This window comes from Acipenser ruthenus, chromosome 13, assembly GCF_902713425.1.
Source record: "Acipenser ruthenus chromosome 13, fAciRut3.2 maternal haplotype, whole genome shotgun sequence".
In the NCBI taxonomy this organism is placed as follows: domain Eukaryota; kingdom Metazoa; phylum Chordata; class Actinopteri; order Acipenseriformes; family Acipenseridae; genus Acipenser; species Acipenser ruthenus.
In genome coordinates this window covers 6,427,735-6,446,336 of record NC_081201.1, presented here as the reverse complement: position 1 = coordinate 6,446,336, position 18,602 = coordinate 6,427,735, and the positions used below count along the sequence as shown (strand labels likewise).

General features: G+C 38.1%; 2 protein-coding genes and 1 pseudogene across 7 annotated transcripts; 1 reads left to right on the top strand and 2 right to left on the bottom strand.

The window, feature by feature from the left end:
- Nucleotides 1-48: 48 nt before the first annotated feature.
- LOC117418144 (U11/U12 small nuclear ribonucleoprotein 25 kDa protein-like) lies at nucleotides 49-4,703 on the bottom strand. Its single transcript, XM_034030768.3, has 7 exons — nucleotides 4,358-4,703; nucleotides 3,785-4,030; nucleotides 3,531-3,621; nucleotides 3,063-3,168; nucleotides 2,214-2,288; nucleotides 1,513-1,576; nucleotides 49-644 (listed from the first exon to the last, which is right to left on the bottom strand). The coding sequence occupies exons 2-6, from the start codon at nucleotides 3,980-3,982 to the stop codon at nucleotides 1,519-1,521; spliced, it is 528 nt and encodes a 175-aa protein (XP_033886659.1). The 5' UTR covers nucleotides 3,983-4,030; nucleotides 4,358-4,703; the 3' UTR covers nucleotides 49-644; nucleotides 1,513-1,518.
- A 45-nt stretch (nucleotides 4,704-4,748) lies between these two features.
- Nucleotides 4,749-5,160, top strand: LOC117418338 (DNA-directed RNA polymerase III subunit RPC10-like; annotated as a pseudogene).
- A 450-nt stretch (nucleotides 5,161-5,610) lies between these two features.
- On the bottom strand, nucleotides 5,611-18,149 carry LOC117418142 (cell death-inducing p53-target protein 1-like). 6 transcript variants are annotated; one of them, XM_059035567.1, is made up of 6 exons: nucleotides 17,875-18,149; nucleotides 12,582-12,667; nucleotides 12,105-12,211; nucleotides 11,348-11,488; nucleotides 9,655-9,925; nucleotides 5,611-8,801 (listed from the first exon to the last, which is right to left on the bottom strand). In XM_059035567.1, the coding sequence occupies exons 3-6, from the start codon at nucleotides 12,187-12,189 to the stop codon at nucleotides 8,690-8,692; spliced, it is 609 nt and encodes a 202-aa protein (XP_058891550.1). In that variant the 5' UTR covers nucleotides 12,190-12,211; nucleotides 12,582-12,667; nucleotides 17,875-18,149; the 3' UTR covers nucleotides 5,611-8,689. The 6 variants fall into 6 exon arrangements, with proteins under 6 accessions (XP_058891550.1, XP_058891553.1, XP_058891551.1 ...); XM_059035570.1 differs by having other exon boundaries at nucleotides 12,582-12,664; XM_059035568.1 differs by lacking the exon at nucleotides 17,875-18,149 and adding an exon at nucleotides 13,150-13,265.
- Nucleotides 18,150-18,602: the final 453 nt, after the last annotated feature.

Sequence of the window (18,602 nt, the reverse complement as noted above, 5' to 3'; positions counted from 1 at the left end):
GGGGTCAGCAATATCTTGTACAGAATTCTAATGAATTAAGGACTCATGTTTGTTTTTTATTTCGTTTTTTACTTTCAGTATGGTATAAAGGTGGTGTTTAGTGCAGGCTGTGTACAAATAATCAGTCCATTGTGAACAAAAGATCACAGATAGATAACGTCATTTGCCCTGGTAAACAGATTATAATGCAGCCACAAAATCAGAAACAATTGGTCAATAATGTTAAACCATTAACATATTTAAGAAATACATTGGGGAAAGGCACAGTGCAAATGTATGGTCCTGGTTAGTATTTTATTTTCCTTCTCAACATATATGTTGCTTACAGTAGGTCATTAAATAGGGTGCTTTGTGGATCTTTTTAGGTCAAATAACAGGCCCACTGGTCCACTTCTGGAGAGTTCATGAAAAAGTCGTAGAAAAGTCTCTCCTGACCCATTAGGAAGCTAGTGTCTGCCAAGGACTATCCTGGAAAGACACAAGCCCTAACCTCTGATCCACTCTTAATCAGATAGGTGATATACTGATGATCCGGATGCATTGCAGACTGGGGTGGGATCGATGTCTTCTGGAATAGTTGGTGGCTGCAGGTTTTCCCCCTTTGCTTTTGTTTCTGCCCGTTGAAAAACTCCAGTTCTACTGATCTGGCAAAATAATAGCAAAATCAAATTACTCAGCAGTGGACGGAGATCATCCAAGACATTAAACACTCAAAATACACAATACTCAAATTGAATGCCAACCACATTAAGTCTATATGGTATAAAACAATGGGGTAATAACAGGGTGCTGTTTTACCAAAAAAAAAAAAAAAACCTTAGCATTTATAAGCAGCTCACCCTTTCAGCATTGTACAAGGTCCAGGTATGTTAAAAAAATGGATGGGGAACAAAATATACCTAATGAACAAAAACTGTTTGGAGCGGTGCTAAATGCAGTACGTCCAAATAGGGAACTTGCATTCTAATGACCTCTCTGTCTTTATGTAAATTCTGCATGCATGTAAACACAATACTCATGATATTTAAATGAATAATACAGCAGCAAAGCAAAGAGCCCTTATCATGAGAGCTGATTAGTATTCAAAATGACACACAATACTTTATTATTAGAATGTATATAAAAGATGCTTGAGAGCAGGAGAGGAGCTCTTCATGAGATGTGTGAACAATATCGGCCTGACCACAATGCGCTTGCATTAAACCACCAAGGAGAAATGTGCAGAATTTGTGAAGAATCCTACTGTACTACTTTCCATATCACTCAGACTTGTTCCCATTTGCCAGGGTGTGCCTAATATTCTCAGTCAAGGCACTACCACCATGAATGGAAGTCTCTCTGAGCATATTCTTTCTTTATTACCAGCATTATCACGATGAAATTATACATCTGAAAACCAGGTGCACAGCAGCACAATACATAACCCCTATTCAAGTATATAAACAACAACACTACATTATTGTTGTGATAAAACATATGGAAATAATTGGTCAAATAAATACAGGTGCTTACCCTGATTCACTTCTTCTTTAGCTTCTTAAGAAAAGTCACCTCATCTCTGTTCCTTATGCCATAACTGTAAAAAATGATGGATGATAAAACAGTAACGTTTGTGAATAGATACTGAATAGCAGATTCTTACCCAGTATGTATTTCAAACTCTATCTGTGTGTTTTATTATTACACGTGTAGCTCACTGGTTTATTTTAGTCTTTTCGGAAACATCCTCAGAAGATCGAAACTCCAAATTCAGGACAATAAACAATGAAGTAAAAAGTCATGTTTTAAAACCTCTATTTAACTACAAAACAGAAAAGGGGTTTCCTGGTAATTAACATCCTCAAACACCACGCTGTGTATTGGGACATCCCTATTCAATTTTATTTTTTTTTCTGCTCAACAAGACAAAGAATAAGTAAGTTTGCTGTTTCATGTTTTCCGTTTCCTGTTCCTGTGTTGAAAACTGTACTGTGGTTTCTATGAAAGGTATACATACTAGAGTGCATGAAAAATATTTGGGTAGAGCTGAAAACAAGGGGAAGTTACAGCAAACCAACTTTTTGTTATAACTTTGTTCATGTTTTTTATTTTTGTTTTTCCCCCCCAATAACAAATTCTTCTGGTCCATGGGACACACACTTCCTTTAGTATTAAAGATATTATGAGTGAGGTGTGTGTAACGTTATGGAATAACTATTCTTTTCCATACTTACTCTTTAAGTTTCATCTTGTCATCTTCCAGTTTCTCTCCGTCAAAAACCAGATGGAAGGTTCTCCACACATACCGCCTTGAAAACATGCATGTGAAAAAGGGTTAGCAATGCTTCTCTCTCAGGAGACTGAGACCACAGCACTGCGGTTTGTAACGTGCCAGGCTTTAGTAGGAGCTTAATTACACACCACAGCTTTTAAAACTCAAAGTACAATCTGATATGGAGTTCACTGCTATTCAATCTAATCTAATCACTACCTGGGCCACAATGAGTAAAACCACCTTTTAGTAATTACAGATACAAACTACAGGAACAGTGGCCTAGATTTGCTACTTAGCTTTATTACGATGTGATGAAAAGGCCTCTTCGTTTAGGTTAAATGTCCTATGAAATGTGAAAATAAATGTAGTTTTAGAGTTACATTCATTGTAGTTTTATGAACTGTAATTAAAATATCAGTGTAAATACTTTACTGTAACTTTCTACAGTCAACCTGTTGGGCTTTACATACCAGCTAGGTATCCCATAAGAAACTCATACACCTGTTCCAATGCCTAAATCTTGCTGGTGGTTACCAACAGGTGGTGGAATTTTCAGCAGGGTAGGAGCTGTCAATCTTCATTTGAGTGCATTCCAGTGGCTACAAACTAAAATAACATCTACTGGAATTGAAAGACATGGGGAAGAGCGCATGACAACATAACGTAACCTTTCAAAAAGAGCTGCTCCAGACTTACTCAAAACAAAGGAGGGCTTTGGCTGAAATGCACGATTCTGCTGGGATTACTTAGCACTTGACCACATCCTTCCAGTTAGAAAAAGCATCGGTTTCCAGTCTTACTGATTTACCAGCTGATGTGTTTCACTCCTCCTCCTCGCTGCTGCTTCAGCTCCATGAACCTGCGAATAGCTTTCTTCAGGTCCAGCACTGTAGCATTCTGCACCACCACAATCGCTGGAGGAACACCAGGCATTGTTAACTCAGTCCTACAGGCACACGCTACAGTAGATAACTTCTCAGCTTTAACAGATTCACCTAGTTCCAGATACTGTAGGTCTAGTTGCATTGGCCATTATAATAAATACAGATGAGAATATTTAAAATGAGGGGCAGATGTGCACAACAGACAGTCCAACAGAAACCAATAACAGGGAGCTAACACTGCTGACACTGTGGGATGGGAAGAGTCGGGGCATCCACAGCCTTCAGCATATACACCATATGGGCCTACGTGTATGTGAAAGCAAAGGGAGTCCTCACTAATATACAGCATTATGGGTGGTGGTACAGCATTAAAAAAAAATATTAATACTCACGCATAACTTCACCGTCATGCCTGCAGACTCGGACTGTCATTGCCTGACCATACTCCAAAGCCACCTGGGAATTGATCTCTTCCAATGTGACCTGGAAAGACAGCACACCTTTCACAATCCACTGTCCAGCGTTGGGGGTCAATTCCATTTTTTCAATTCCAGTTCCATTTCTTTATTAGATATACTGTCATCCACAGACGTACTACTGTCTTGATTGTTATTGTATATGTTTTAGTTATTGGAGACGCACAAACCTGGATGGGTAGGTCACAAAGCAGAGGATCCTGGACTATCCTCGCCAGACCTTCCTCAAAGATGTCCAAGAATTCGGCATGGGGCAGGTCTTCTTCATCCTCCTCTTCCTCTACTTCCTTGCACGGTCTTTTCTCCTCTTTCACGCTGACACTTGCTGCATGGAGAACTTGTGTCCCTTCCTGCACCGTCTCTGCCATTGCCCTCTGCTAAATCTACACTAACTACGCTCAATCCAAACAAAACAACTGACAGACATAAACAGAATTGTCAATTCATCCTAAATAAACAGTGTTACATTTAAAAAACAATCGAATATATATTTTGAGATGAGTGGTAACATTCTGTAAGCTTACTGCCTTTCCTACCGTACAGTATACGGGTAATTCATGTTTTAAATATGTTGTTATGCTAAACGAATATTAAGTCATGCCGTGTAATTGTTATCAATGTGTGTTTCTTTGTATCCCCTTCTGTTCTGCTGCTAAGATAGTGCATGAAAGCAGCCAAATCAAATATTAAATATACATAATAAAGCAAACAAAAGTGAAAAACAAACACACGTAAAAGCACACCTCTCTCAGTTACTGCAGATCGACGTCAGGGAACAAGTACGATCCGTCCGATCCCAAATGAAACACACCGTTGTGTTTTAAAAAAATACTATATACTGTGCTATGACATTTAAAAAAAAAAAAATACTATTCATCATTCTGAAAAATATTAGACTCGTACAGTTTTCATAATAACAATGAAACGTGTATTGTTCCAGACTTTTTCTCAGATTTTCTAGCAAGCGCTACTGGAACTGAGATTGTTTTGGTTATGTTGCAGGACAGAGTTGAAAACATGTTACTCATAGACCGGTTTAAATTAAGAAACAGGTACTGCTGAGAAGCTGTTTTCTATTATAAAACCGCTACTTTTTTGTAATTGTTTTTCGTTGTTCTCTGTTGAGAGTGAATCATGTTGCTGTTCTGCCCGGCCTGTGGTAATGTGTTGATCGTGGAGGAAGGGCAGAAATGTTTGCGTTTTGCGTGCAACACCTGCCCTTATGTTCACAACATAACGAGAAAGGTAAATAAAATACGCGGGGTGCAGTTTGATTGTTTCAGTTTTACTGCGAACTTGATTAGCCTCAGTGTATAGATAACAAGCTCAGGTGGGTCTTATAGTAAAACCCGGAATGGATCAAACTGCTATGCAATAGGGGGGTCTTATTTTTTTCCCCTTGATTCTGCACTTGCAGGTCACCAATAGGAAATACCCCAAGCTGAAGGAGGTTGATGACGTGCTTGGTGGAGCCGCCGCCTGAGAAAACGTTGATTCTACCCCAGGTAATTCAGAGGCTGCGCTGGAAACGCGTCTCTGGCACTGATGAGGGGAGGGTCTTTTTAAAGATCTTACACTGACTCATCTAAATACACATACCCTTTACTCTACATCAGTAGTTAATTATGTAATGTTTCCTGTTAAACCTGGAGTGGAATGGCCCTGCACGACCGTGATTGGATACCCCTGCTCTCCATTAATTCCACTTGTGATTTATTAACCTGATTTGAATTCTGAGCTCGCAGAAGTAGGGAGAAGTCTATTCTGCTCTCCGTTAAGTTAAAAGGGATTACTTTTGATCTGATGAAGGAACATTTTAATAGCAATTTAAAGCAGGGTAGAGGTTATATATTAGATTACTTACAAGACGAAAATATCATTAACAATCTCTGAAGTCAGGCAAGATACATTTGAATTCTCAATCTGATCTCATGTATTAAAAATGTTAAATTTGTGTGTGTGTGTATTTAAAATAAAATAATACAAAAACAAGGAATTAAGTAGTTATTTTATTATTGTTTAAATTTTGTATCATATGCAACAGTAGTGGTCCAACTCACATCATTCAGTTTACACAAGAGTATCATTTTACATAGCAACATTAGAACATACATGACATACCATCACTTAGATTAAAGGTGAACACTTTTATTTTTAATCATTCAACCCAGTATACACAACACTGCAAGCCACTTAATGTTGCATATAGAGAAGTATAGAGCCTAGAAAGGTAAAGGAGGCCAGCTTGGATTTTCAAATATTCATAAAATGCATGAACATGCACTGGCAAATTACAAGCCGCTATCACTGGAGAGCAGATCTGGATTTTCATCTGGCCCATGGTTTTTAAAACTCAAGGTCATGCTGGTTATCCAACAGCACTGGCATCTCAACAAAAACTACAACCTTCAAACAAAACCCTAACATTTGTGCTGGATGGAATTTGTGTTGCTTTTCGTTTTGGATGCGAGAGTAACCGGATTACTCTTTAAAGGCAATTCCTAAAGAAGGAAAACAGTCTGGAACATCCTGGGAAAGCAATTCCCACAAGAGAAAAATTACCTGGGCACGTGTTGCATGACAGGGCTATAAAACAGCGCAATTCTGCTCAACTGAACCGATATGATCAACTTGAAGGTGAATTGAGTAGCCTGAGGGCGGAGTGTGCTTGAAAATGAGCCGCATGATCTTCAATGCAGCATCCACTGTTTTGGGTAAATGTGTCTGTGTATATACATTTATAATTAATGTAAGTGCATACGAAGACTGCTTTCCAACACATTATAATTTTGCTATAATATCCAATAGGGACACATTACATTATTTATGTCAATGTATGCACGCACTGCCTTACTGTTTTTCTTTTGTTGGGAAACAACTTAATATATTCTTGTGGCTTATTTGCTGGAAAACATACAATGAAGAGAATACACAGCTCAATAGAGAGTACTGAACACAGTAAAGTTTGCATCGTCTTTATTGCATGCTTAGATGATATGCCTAGTGTCACTTGTATGCAATCCTTCAACTACTGAACTGTAGATGTGTTTTGCAGTATGTGACCATGTGTATAAAAGTTTGTGTGTATTACTTCCCTTTTTATTGTTTACTGATGCTGTAGAATTACCCTTTTGGATTCTGGTCTTATAATGATAAAGACCAATAAGCTTAATTCTAGTTTCAAGTACAACCTAAGCATGGCCAATTAGTGATACCGTTTTTTTTTTTTTGTTTGTTTGTTTATAACCACCATGTGTTTTAATAAGTAACAACAACAAAAACACTAGTCTTTTTTCTTCATCACCTGTTCCCTGTTTACACTAATACAGAGATATTGTAATAACATAATGTGTTTCACAAGCTAGAATCATCCCCAGTAGTACAGGTCTCACATTATGGTTTTGTTTCAACCAGGCCTTTGTTATTTTAGGATTTAGAAAAACAAAATATTGGTTAAACAGGTTTTAGTTCTGTTTGTAACTACTTGTAATAAATCCATTTAGGAATGAGCTTCTGAAAATGAATGTCTAGCTCTGTAATACTGTTCTAATCATTCAGATTTGTTTTGTCCAGGCAGGACTGCTTGCCTTTGACATGCACTGGAATGCCAATTTCAATATAAAAACATTGGAAACGAATATTGAGGCACTGGTTTGAACAAACCCTTGAACTGTTTGGACCCGAGTTTTTTTTAAATAAAGATAAACAAAATAAGTAAGACACGACTAGAACTAAATCACAGGATCACGTGTAAAAAATAGATTTTAAAACTCTTGTCACATTTGAACTAGTATATTAAACTTTTTCAAAGCGGCTGAAAAAGCAAACACTGCAACAACATCTAATAACATCTATAGACTTTGTATAAGACTGCAACAACTAGTAGATTTTGATCATCAATGCATTCGTCTCATTGGTAGACTAGTTGATAAGACTAGTGTGTGTTTTTTTTTTTTTTTTAATGTTATAAGTGTTATATTTGTTTACTAACTAATTGATAAAAACAATTATATATGAAGTAGACTTGGTTTCATTGGTGTATTGAGTTCAGCTGTTTTCCGGTAGTGGCTTTAAATGCTGGTGAGAATACTGGGCCCTCTTTATGGGTGGTGTACACCAAGGTGTAACACTTTGAGAGCTGACTCCCCCTGGCCAGTCATCTAGCTGTTGCAGCCCTAGCCTTGTCCCTCCGCCTTGATATAAATGGATGTCGTCAGCAGTGTTGTCCCATACAAACCCAGTACTGCGTGTGAAATGATGCTGAGACTCTGCCACAGTCAACAGAACAAAAAGCCATATATTATGTGCAAAGTTGATACTTCAAATAAAATAAAATAAATGTACCATGATTAAAATTAGAACATAGAAAGGTATGCTAATGAGCCTATGGCATTATTACTGGAGAAATTAAAACACGATGCAGATGAAAATTCCCTCTGGATTAAAACACTTCTTGTAACACCCTACCTCTTAAACTGCCTCTTCATTAAAGGGACGTCCCTTTTTAGAAATAGAACAGAAAATCCCTGTGCAGCTGAGCAGCAAGATCAGGTATGACCTCTTGAGTGTGAACTCTGATAAGACAAGATGGTGCTACAGCAACAAAGACTTCAGTGGGGACCGAGTTGAGACGGAGCAGAAATGCAGTTGGAACCTCAATAGCCTGTCCATTATAATGAGTGCAAGAGAATTCAGTGATGGTCTATACTGAAAAGATTTACAGTTCCACTCTTAATTGAAGAAAACCCTATGTTTTGCTTTTGTTTTCATTTGGTAGTTTTGTAAAGTTCATAATCCCTGATGACAAGGTTGGCAGGTTGAGAGGTAAGAGTATAGTGCCTATTATTCCCTTATCTTATCAAATATAAAACACTCTATTTTTTTCATACCCTTTTGCTGAGCTTTCTGAGTTCCCAGTGAGGCATTCACAGCTACTGACTTTAATATACACTACAGTACGACTAGAGAAAGCACTGCTAGGTGAAGGTTGCTAAATAAAACATTAAAGATAAAGAAATATTGTTACTCCCACAGACATTCCACAAGGGGGAGCTATGACACCAGACGTGACTGTGTTAGCACATGCGCTTGTATGTGTAGATGTAGCCCTTGCAGTTGGGGCAGGTGTGCGTCACATCCTTCAGGTCGTCAATCACGCAAGGGATCAGACAGCAGCCCAGGTCACACCTACAGAAACACACAAACAAGTTATTATTATTATTATTATTATTATTAATTTCTTAGCAGACGCCCTTATCCAGGGCGACTTACAATTGTTATAAGATATCACATTATTTCACATTATACAGATATCACATTATTTTTACATACAATTACCCATTTATACAGTTGGGTTTTTACTGGAGCAATCTAGGTAAAGTACCTTGCTCAAGGGTACAACAGCAGTGTCCCCCACTGGGGATTGAACCCACAACCCTCCGGTCAAGAGTCCAGAGCCCTAACCACTACTCCACACTGCTGCCCCAAGTTAGGCATTCACATCTAAAGACACGTGCTTTCATTTTTTTATTTTTTATTAGGTATTGCAAATAAAAGTTATAGTGCTGGGACAAATATACGAAGCAAACACTGCTTGAAATGTATTCAGTGTCAAAAATGACCATGTTCGTATTCCTTCATATAACTTATGAGTGCACCAAACAGGTACATTAATGCATAAATTGCATTTTAAATAAATAAGACATTGTACGGTAGAGAAGAGTGTTGTTCTCCTTTTTGTAACAGGTCATTTGAAGGGGTACAAATTTATTTTACTCCAGTGATTTATATGTATTGTGGTACTATTGCTTTCCAATTAATTCAAAATTAAAGAACATTTGAATATTCATTTACACTCAGGGTTGGGGTCAATTCCCAATTCTAATTCTAATTCCCATTCCCTATTAATCAATTCCATTTGCTTTTACAACACAGGCTTTATCGAGCAAACATATATACAACTTGTCAACACATGCAATTACACTTATACATTCAAACATGTATTTTTTGTTTGCCCAGCAAGCACTCTATCTAGGCTTACCCCACGAAGCAGCAGAAGAGACAGAAGAGTGTGTTCATGAGGCCGATGTCGTGTGTGATCTTAGTGGTGATGGCTTGCTGGCAGTGGGGGCACACCGTCTGGACCGGCGCTGCCTGGAACATCTCCCCCTGCAGGACTGTCACCGTGGTGGCAGCGCTCGGCGGCACGATCACCGTGGCTGTGTGCCCCCCCGGAGAAGGGTAGTGCCCGGGGCCGGGAGCGTACTGCCCAGGGATAGGCTGTGGGAAGTTGCCGGGAGGGTAGTACCCAGCTAGGGGGAAAAGAGACTTACTGAAATCCTGTACAATCCCTATTATTTAACCCTTTGATGCAACGAAGAAGATATAAAAGTATAAGAATTTAGAAAACTAAAGGAATTTATTGACATATGCGCCTGTTTTTGTTCTCTTTTTTTATTTTTCATCCTGCTTTTTTTCCAACACAAGCCGTGATGCCTTGTACATTAAGGTCTGTACGTACACAAGACCTAGAACAATGGGGTTGATGCCTTTCCTCTTAGTCACATACAAGCTGATTAAAACTAGGCAGTCAAGGCGGTCAATTTGACCATTTGCAGTTTTTTTGTTTAATTTACTCCGCCTGTCTTGCAGATTTCTTTTCCGAAATATATGTATTAATTATCCTGACAAAGTATGAGAATTCAATCAGCCTTTTGTAATTATGTAATGTAAGAATGTAATTATGCTCAGCTCCCTTCATCCGTCAGTTACCATCGGGACTGGTGAAAAAAAAAAAAAAAAAGACTGTGGAGTTTTACAATACAATGAAGTATGGAGTTGACATTTTAGTCCAGATGGCACGGAACGAAAGCTGGCTCTCGCAGGTGGCCTGTTCAGGTGTTTTACAATGTATTGGATCTCGCAGCCATCAACTCTTTTATTCTTTACAAGGTGTCTGTATAAAAACCCATGTATTTTCAATTCTTTTTTTACTTATTTACATCGTTTCGGTTGTACAGTTTCGTATATAAATAATATACCTGAATATACACTTACTTCTTTACAAATGCTTGTATAATGTCTGTATGTAAACCCATTTCTCTTCAAATGTTCATTTATTTACAATGTTTCGGTTGTGCAGATGTTTTATATGAGGTGCCTGAATAAAACCTACGACTTCTATCTGATTGTTTGTCCTCTCATTGTAATATCTATGTTGTTTTTAATATGGCGGACAAATTGACCACTCATGTTAGTTCGAGGTATGTCTATAACTCTGGTAGTTCTAGTGTTCAAGGAGCAGTGTATTAATGCTGGGGGTTCTGAAACACTTTGGGTCCTGTGACCATATCAATGTTATGTAAAAACCTCCATTGTGCAGCAATGCAGATTCATGAGACATAACAAAAAATACACAATAATTCAGTCTCTGTGAGGCTCGATTTAATACTACATAAATACCCCATGCTCAAATACTACAGTATTTCCCTATAAAGCATACTTCATTAGCAGAATTTAATGCAAAGCATCTTTCAGTTAAATAGTGTGTGAGAATTAAGTCTAGGTTTGATCTGTACAAAAGATGGCAATGCTAAATGGAAGCCATAAAAATGCTATTAAAACAGCTATCTGGCCAACTCTATATAGAAAGTATTTAAATAGAACACTCCATGCTGTTCAGGGCTGATTCACACTGTACAAGGATACAGCAGTTACAGCTGGCTATAACATACCGTAGGGTGGGTACGCCATGCCCCCCTCTCCTGGTACATGGGGGGTTATAAACCCAGGCTGTGTCGGAGGCTCGTAGGGAGGCGGGCCATACTCTGGGTGGACTGGGTGCCCTTGAGTGTGTGTCATCAGAGGAACTGGACCTAATGGCAGAAAATGCACACTGTTAGAAGGGGCTTATGGATCAGTACAGTTAATAGTTACTATACAGAAAGATACATCCATTTTACAAAACATCTTGTCAGCCTTGGGTAAGGTTGTGAGGCTTTATAAAAATGAAAGAAAAAAAAGTGTTTTCGAACACTGGAACCTCTGTTCCATATTTCCAGGGCAACAGGTCATTCCGTAGGCCTTTTCACATATTACAGTTAGTTGTGACCCTAATTTAGAAAGACATTAAGTGTCACATTTTAATTGTGAATGGATTATGGATTTCCATACTGTTTTTAATTTTAAAAAAAAAAAGAAAGAACAAAAAAGCATTACTTAGGAGAAAGTCTCCCAATGTTCTCTGTGCTGGAAAGAGAGGAGATATTTACAGCATGTTTAAGGGGTTCTAACGGCACAAGGGTTCAGGAAAGCTCTGAAAATGAAACACGATGGAGTAGTCTACCTTCATTTTAGAAATCCCTGTCTGCATTTCCATACAGAAAAGAATCATACAACTGATTTAGGCGAAGGAACTAACGCCTTCTAAGTTTTACCTCCCGACTGCATGTTTGGAGTTTGGGTGAAAGTTTGGGTGACCTCAGGGCGTACCTGAGACGGGCGGCTGCCCATTCTTCTCTTCCATCAGGGGGGCATTGGGACCCCCAGGATACGGAGGAGGAGGATCGCTCGACATCAAGCAGTTCAGTCAGCCCAGCCTGCAGAAACATTATCAGAGTGACTCCGCAATAACTGATAATCCGCAACGATGCACTGCAAGATCATTTTAAATTAGAGAGCATTTTACAAACCTGGGGCCACCTTAAGACTCCTCAGGATTTTAGCATTAATTGGTACAATGGAATGATATATTACGCACCAGTTTCACTTTCAAGCACTGCGTTTTAACTCCTACTGAACAACTTCAAAAGTCATTTTAAAAAGTCATTTTTCTTAAAGATTTGTATGTGAAACCTCTTTTTGCTAGAATGTCCTTGGATACAATGGAAGCCACACCTGACATTCACTTCAGCAGCATTTCTTTACTTTTCTCAACATTAAAGAATATAAAGCAAAATAGACGCTTACCTGTGGAGAACAGTCAGTTCTTGCCAATTAGGCCCACAAAATCTGCCAGCTTTACTCTTCAGCTTATTTCCAGAGTTAAGCAACTACTGGAAAAATAAACAGATACCAATTATGGCTCAAGAAACAGGAGTAATATTTTAATCAGAGCATATCAGTGTGGGTAACAATAGCCACATTCATAACCAGACAGCACACAGTGACCTTAAACATACATTATGTGGCTTAGTCTGCCTGAAATCCCTTAGCAGTTAATTATTTGGTCACCTCATTGTCTAAAGAGGTTGATCCCTTGTTAAAACAGATTCTGCAACATATGTCAGCTTAAACTACTGTACTGCATGTATATATAGCCCTCAACAAACATTACACTGCAGCGCTCCCTTAGCACACACATCAAAGTGCTTTACAGAAGTGCAGTCTGCTTGCCATTGAAGATAAAAACGAGCAGAAATGAAGGTCATTTCAGTTTGAAATCTGCTTAAAGAATTAAGATATCACACACTTACTGTGACACGTAGTCTGCACTGTGATCAGTGGAGTTCAGAGGTATCTTTACACAGTCCCTTACCTTTGCCGACCGCAGAAGGAATTTCATAAAAGATCCAGACCTCAAGGTAAGCCACAGCAAACACTATTCTGGTGCATTGTGGGATTATGGCAAAGAGAACTTTGCTTTGTAAACTAAGAGACTGCTCCAACAACACAGCACACACACTCACCACACACCACAAACCTGATTTCCTGGAATAGATACTGTGTTGTATGCAATATGACACCAAGATTTAGATATGTCTTGATTTTATAGTATATTGAGCATCCTATTCTGGATTACAGTTCCCCTCTCCCCTTATAAAAGCTAACGGTAATACACCATGGTAAATGCATGTATTAAAGGGTAAGCATTAAAGCTGAAGCAAGGTTTGGTACAGAATGGTAAACCACTATAAATACTTATCATAAGGGGTGCTACAGTCCATCATTACTATGGCAAACATTTATAAGGGCAATGTGATGGCAGTCAAGCATTTTAAGAGATTGAAAACACCAATAAAAAGCACACTGTCTAATTGGTTCATACACAGTTAATATGCTAATTTATCTGTGTATCTCTTTTATAATTTAGCTATTGTGGTTAGCAGTGTGCAACGTTTCTGGTAATTGAATAGTGGAAAATAAAACTTCATTGCTACTACTACTAGACATGTAATAAATGTTATTATTTAATATCAGTGTATATTGCTGGCAAACTGGGTGCAACACTAAAACCAAACAATGAGAACCAGCCAGGTCATAGCTCCCCCAGAATATAGGAGATAGCATTGCTCTCCCTCAGCCTCAGGAAACATGTATGTGTGTAAAATAAAATACTAAACTAAGACAAGCACACAGGGGGGGGGGGCACCAAGGGGGCCCCAATTTAATTATGGAGGGGCACTTTAGGGGTTGTACAGTGTTTTCACATATAATATAATACAAAAAGAACTGTGCTGATTACAAATACGAAATCTGCAATGGCATAATCTGAAGCAAAACCCCATTAAATGCTGAATGGGATTGGAGCTGATTTAAGAAGCTGACTGTGACTTCAGAAGTACAAGAAATAATGCTGTCAACACATAATTAATGATTTAAAATGATCGTCAACCATATTTTTCTCTTAATAAACCACAAATGTGATATATTATGAGCAAGAACAGAACAGACCCCAAATGTATTTCTATATGCATCATATCATATGCTACTTGAATTAAACTGGCAGTAAATTAAAAAAAAAGATTTCATTCATATATATATTAGCCACAGTAGTCACTTCCATGTATAGTACTTCGACACAGAAGGCAGTACAAAAAAAACCTCCTGGTTTCACAAACCCGATTATCACGCGACGCCCCTGCAATAGCCATGCCACCGCCTCTTGGGTCGGGGATCCCAGTTTGAAACGCTGGTTTATCTGATCATCTGTACATGCATCCTGACCGCATCCTTCTCTCTGATTCCACCTCCTACGCCACTTGCTTTAGAAAATAACCCTTTGACACCATGATCTAGTTTTCTAGTTTCCATGTGTGATTTGTTCTGCAAACTAGTTTAGAAATCAACAAACTAGATTTACTACAGATTGGGTGCCAGGTTGGGGTCAATTCCTGCTGTTTATATTTAAGAGACATGTTGCTTTCATTTAAAGCCAAGTTGATGTGTTGCCACTGTGAGCTCATTTTAACAGAATACTGCTAATTGCAATTGTGATCAATGATGTTTTGGAATTGATTAAAAGGGAATGGGAATTGCAATTGCTATTGTTATAACTGGACTGCCGACAGCACTGAGAGATTTTTGCTTTTCTATATTAAGTTGTGTCTTGATCGAAACACATTGGGAGTTTAACATTCTTTGCCTAAACTTATTCTCTGATACCCATCCAAGTTTTTTCTCTTCCACACAGATTTGGCACAGCAGACCTACTTATATTTCAAAAAGGTCAATAAGTGATTCATAATAATAAATACGTTATCACCGGACATAAAAGTATTCACTGTATTCCTTACTGACAATCAGCTATAGCTATTCAAAACTGCTGGCTCCATGTTCCTGAGGTTCACAAAATACAAATATTTACTTTCTGTCTCAGTTGATCCAACAAAGTAAAACGAATAAACAATATATTTTAGGACAGCGCACATGAAAACACAACTGCAGCATAAAGTATCAAAAGCATGTCTCAACACTCTATACTATAACCCTTAACATAATATACATACAGTACATGGAACCTTCTGGTCTCTTTGTCAAGAGAAACTGCGTGCATGTTTTTAATAACTTCAGTAAAAAGACATTACAGCAGGACCTGAACATACAACATGATACATGGCAGGCCAAGGTTCAGCTAAACTGTGCCCAGAACTCTTTGTTTTTGTTCTAAAAGGTCCTGTTTCTTTGTAGTATCTGGCAGTAATCTGTCACGTATCTGACTGCGGTGGGACCAGAGTAAGGGCGGACATGTAAAAAGTCGGATAAATGAATCCTGTTTTAAATACACAGCTATAACAATTACTATATTCACACAATTATTGTTTTGAGATTCAGCTTTTATCAGGGAGCTCCCCTAAATCCCTTGTTTCGAAAGATACAGGGTATTAATGCTTGTGACAGGGTAGCCATCTACTGTGTGGATGTGTGAATTCACTGCTGAGTGACAGGCAGGAGATCGGGATGGAGGTTGAAGTTGATACGCCCCGCAGGCGAACAGGATTTATTTACATTTCAACACACTGAACAGCTCATGTGACACTATCAGCAATGCTGGCGCACAGAGCACATACAACACAGTGTATGAAAACTTTGATAGGACGTACTATCTCTGAACTAATCTTCTCTGTTCAATAATAAACAAACTCCGGCTCCTCGCCCGGCTGTTGGTGGTTTCGACTTGCTTAATCACTCTTCGATATCCAACCCTGCTTCTGGTTCTCTCTGACTCTCTCTCACTCTCACTCACTCTCTCACTCTCACTCTCATTCTCACTCTCACACACACAGAGCTTCTTTAGCCTAGCTGGCTTTGGTTTTGCAGCAGCTCTGAGGTGAATAAATTGAACTTTTTTATACCCGATGCCCCACTGGAACACACCTACCTGCTGATTAGATTCTACACCTGGTAATCCAACACTGCAGGCAGGCTCTCCCAGGAGTGTCAGGTGCTTCATTAATTAATTACAATAAATATACACTATTTACAATATGCATTTACACAAAAAAAAAACCTCTTCATGCGTGGACATTGTATACACTTACATTAGCATCGGGCAATTTACACAGCAGCAAAATGCAAAGCTTTCTGGGAAAAAAAAACAAAACCTTTCCATTGTAAGCACAACTTTCTTTCGCTTTCCTGTAGCCATTTTGCATTAGTGCTGTGCACGTGGGTGACGTTGATGAAGAGCTTGGTCATGGCGGATAAACGGTTAGGTCTGATAATATGAGGGACAGATACAGGATGGATTGCTGTAATAGGTTTACCAGCTGGTGCATCATGCTTTCAGATTCTGCTCCGCAATGTTCAGATGACATCCCTGTATTTCAGTTTTACCACTGGCTTTTGATGCTATCCAGCAGGCTAGAACAAGTTTTTTAAAATAACAGCTTTTTCCTGTAGTCATACTGGAGTTGGAAAAACACCTGTTGCAATGCGGACCACGGCCCTGTATTAACGTTGTACATATATGTACAGCATTTCAATATGCTTCAAAATTAATGAGAATCACGTATTATTATTTGTGTTTGTTTTATTTATATTACTTTTTTAATTATGATATTTCATTGGTATCTACTTCAATAAACAGCAGCCTGCCTGCCTGCCGCACTTTATTCATCATCCCTTGAATTGTTATTTCTTGTGTTATCTATTCTGAAGCTTTGAGAGCTTCTGCTAAGGGGGTATATTTAGCTCCATGACCCAGTTACTCCCTCCTCAGAGAAAAAGCGTAAAATCCCCTCCAAAGCTGCTGTATTTTCTACGCCTTTCTCTGAGCACCAGTTTCTGTGTCAAACCGCGGTGGCAGCACGGGAATTGTAGTTCTAAAGGCTTCGCTCAGTTTCGAAATCTTTCTGAAGCAGCGACGACGGTTTTCACCATGACGTTTTACAGCTCTGCTTTCTGGGAATTATAGTTCCCGAAACAATTACAGCTGGTTAACGTTCTTTAAATTAAGAAAGGATAAAAACTACAAGGCCCAGCCTACACAGAGAGCAACACTACAGCCTATGTGATGACATTACTCTGAAATTAGTAAAACGGTTTTCTCAGCTAGTAATATTACACAAATAGATTTTTTTGTTTTTTTATTTTATTTAAATATAAAGTATTAGGTGTAAATCATAAGATAGTCAACATATTACAGCAACATATTCCTAAAAAAACAAAAACAAAAGCAAGCACAGGCAACGCATTATATTTATCGTAATATATATATATATATATATATATATATATATATATATATATATATATATATATATATATATATATATATATATATATATATATATAGACACACACACACATCGGAAATGTAACATGTATTTAAACGGGCGTATAGCTTGGCCCTATAGTACATTTTTATAATATATACACAACAAAAGTGTCACTGTTTCTGTACTTTTATTTAGACTGGTGTCAATAAAGCTATCGTTCTCCGTCAAAGGAACAGCTGAAAACCAATACATTTACAAATAGCAAAAATAAACTTTTTTTTCAAAAAAAAAGATCTACAACGAATGGCGTAAATAAACGTTACCTGTTTTTTTGTTTGTTTTTTTTATGTTATGTTCGTATAGGCAGCGGTTCAATAGTGCAGTAAATAAATCCAACAAGCAAGCAGATGAGGTCAGGGTTTAGCTGTTCAACCTTCTTTTTCTGTCTCGACACCTTCCCCTTTTGCTGATCGGGCTTTGACGTAATAATGAAATGCACGTAAATGAAATGTCACTCATTTAACTCAAGCGATGGATCGAAGCTTTAAGTATTGCAGATTTGTCACTGCATGTGCAACCGTGTCTTCTTATACATAGTCCTGTCACATATCTATAGCTATATATTAATCACGCGATTTGATTGGCTCTTGCAGTAATGCTGGAATGTGAATATAAACACACACACACACACACACAAAATATGTGCTTACTGATGTAAACATTCGTGATATAAATAAGATGTTATAAAAAAATATAACATCTTGGTATTGATGTCATGGGTAGTGAACAGCGGAAGGATAATAATTTTGCGCGAAGGCTCGGTTGTTCTCTCTCCCGGGTCCGCCCAGGACATAATGTCGTACGTCATGGTTTTTCATGACAGATATGTCTAGTATTTCTATGTGAACGTGAGATCCACCGCATTCAATTGCAACTTGCATACTTTATATTATAGTAGTAACTAAATATATAAGAGCATAATTAATTTTTATTGCTTGTGATCCACTATGTTATGATTTGATATTGTGTTGCAACATTACAGAAATTATAC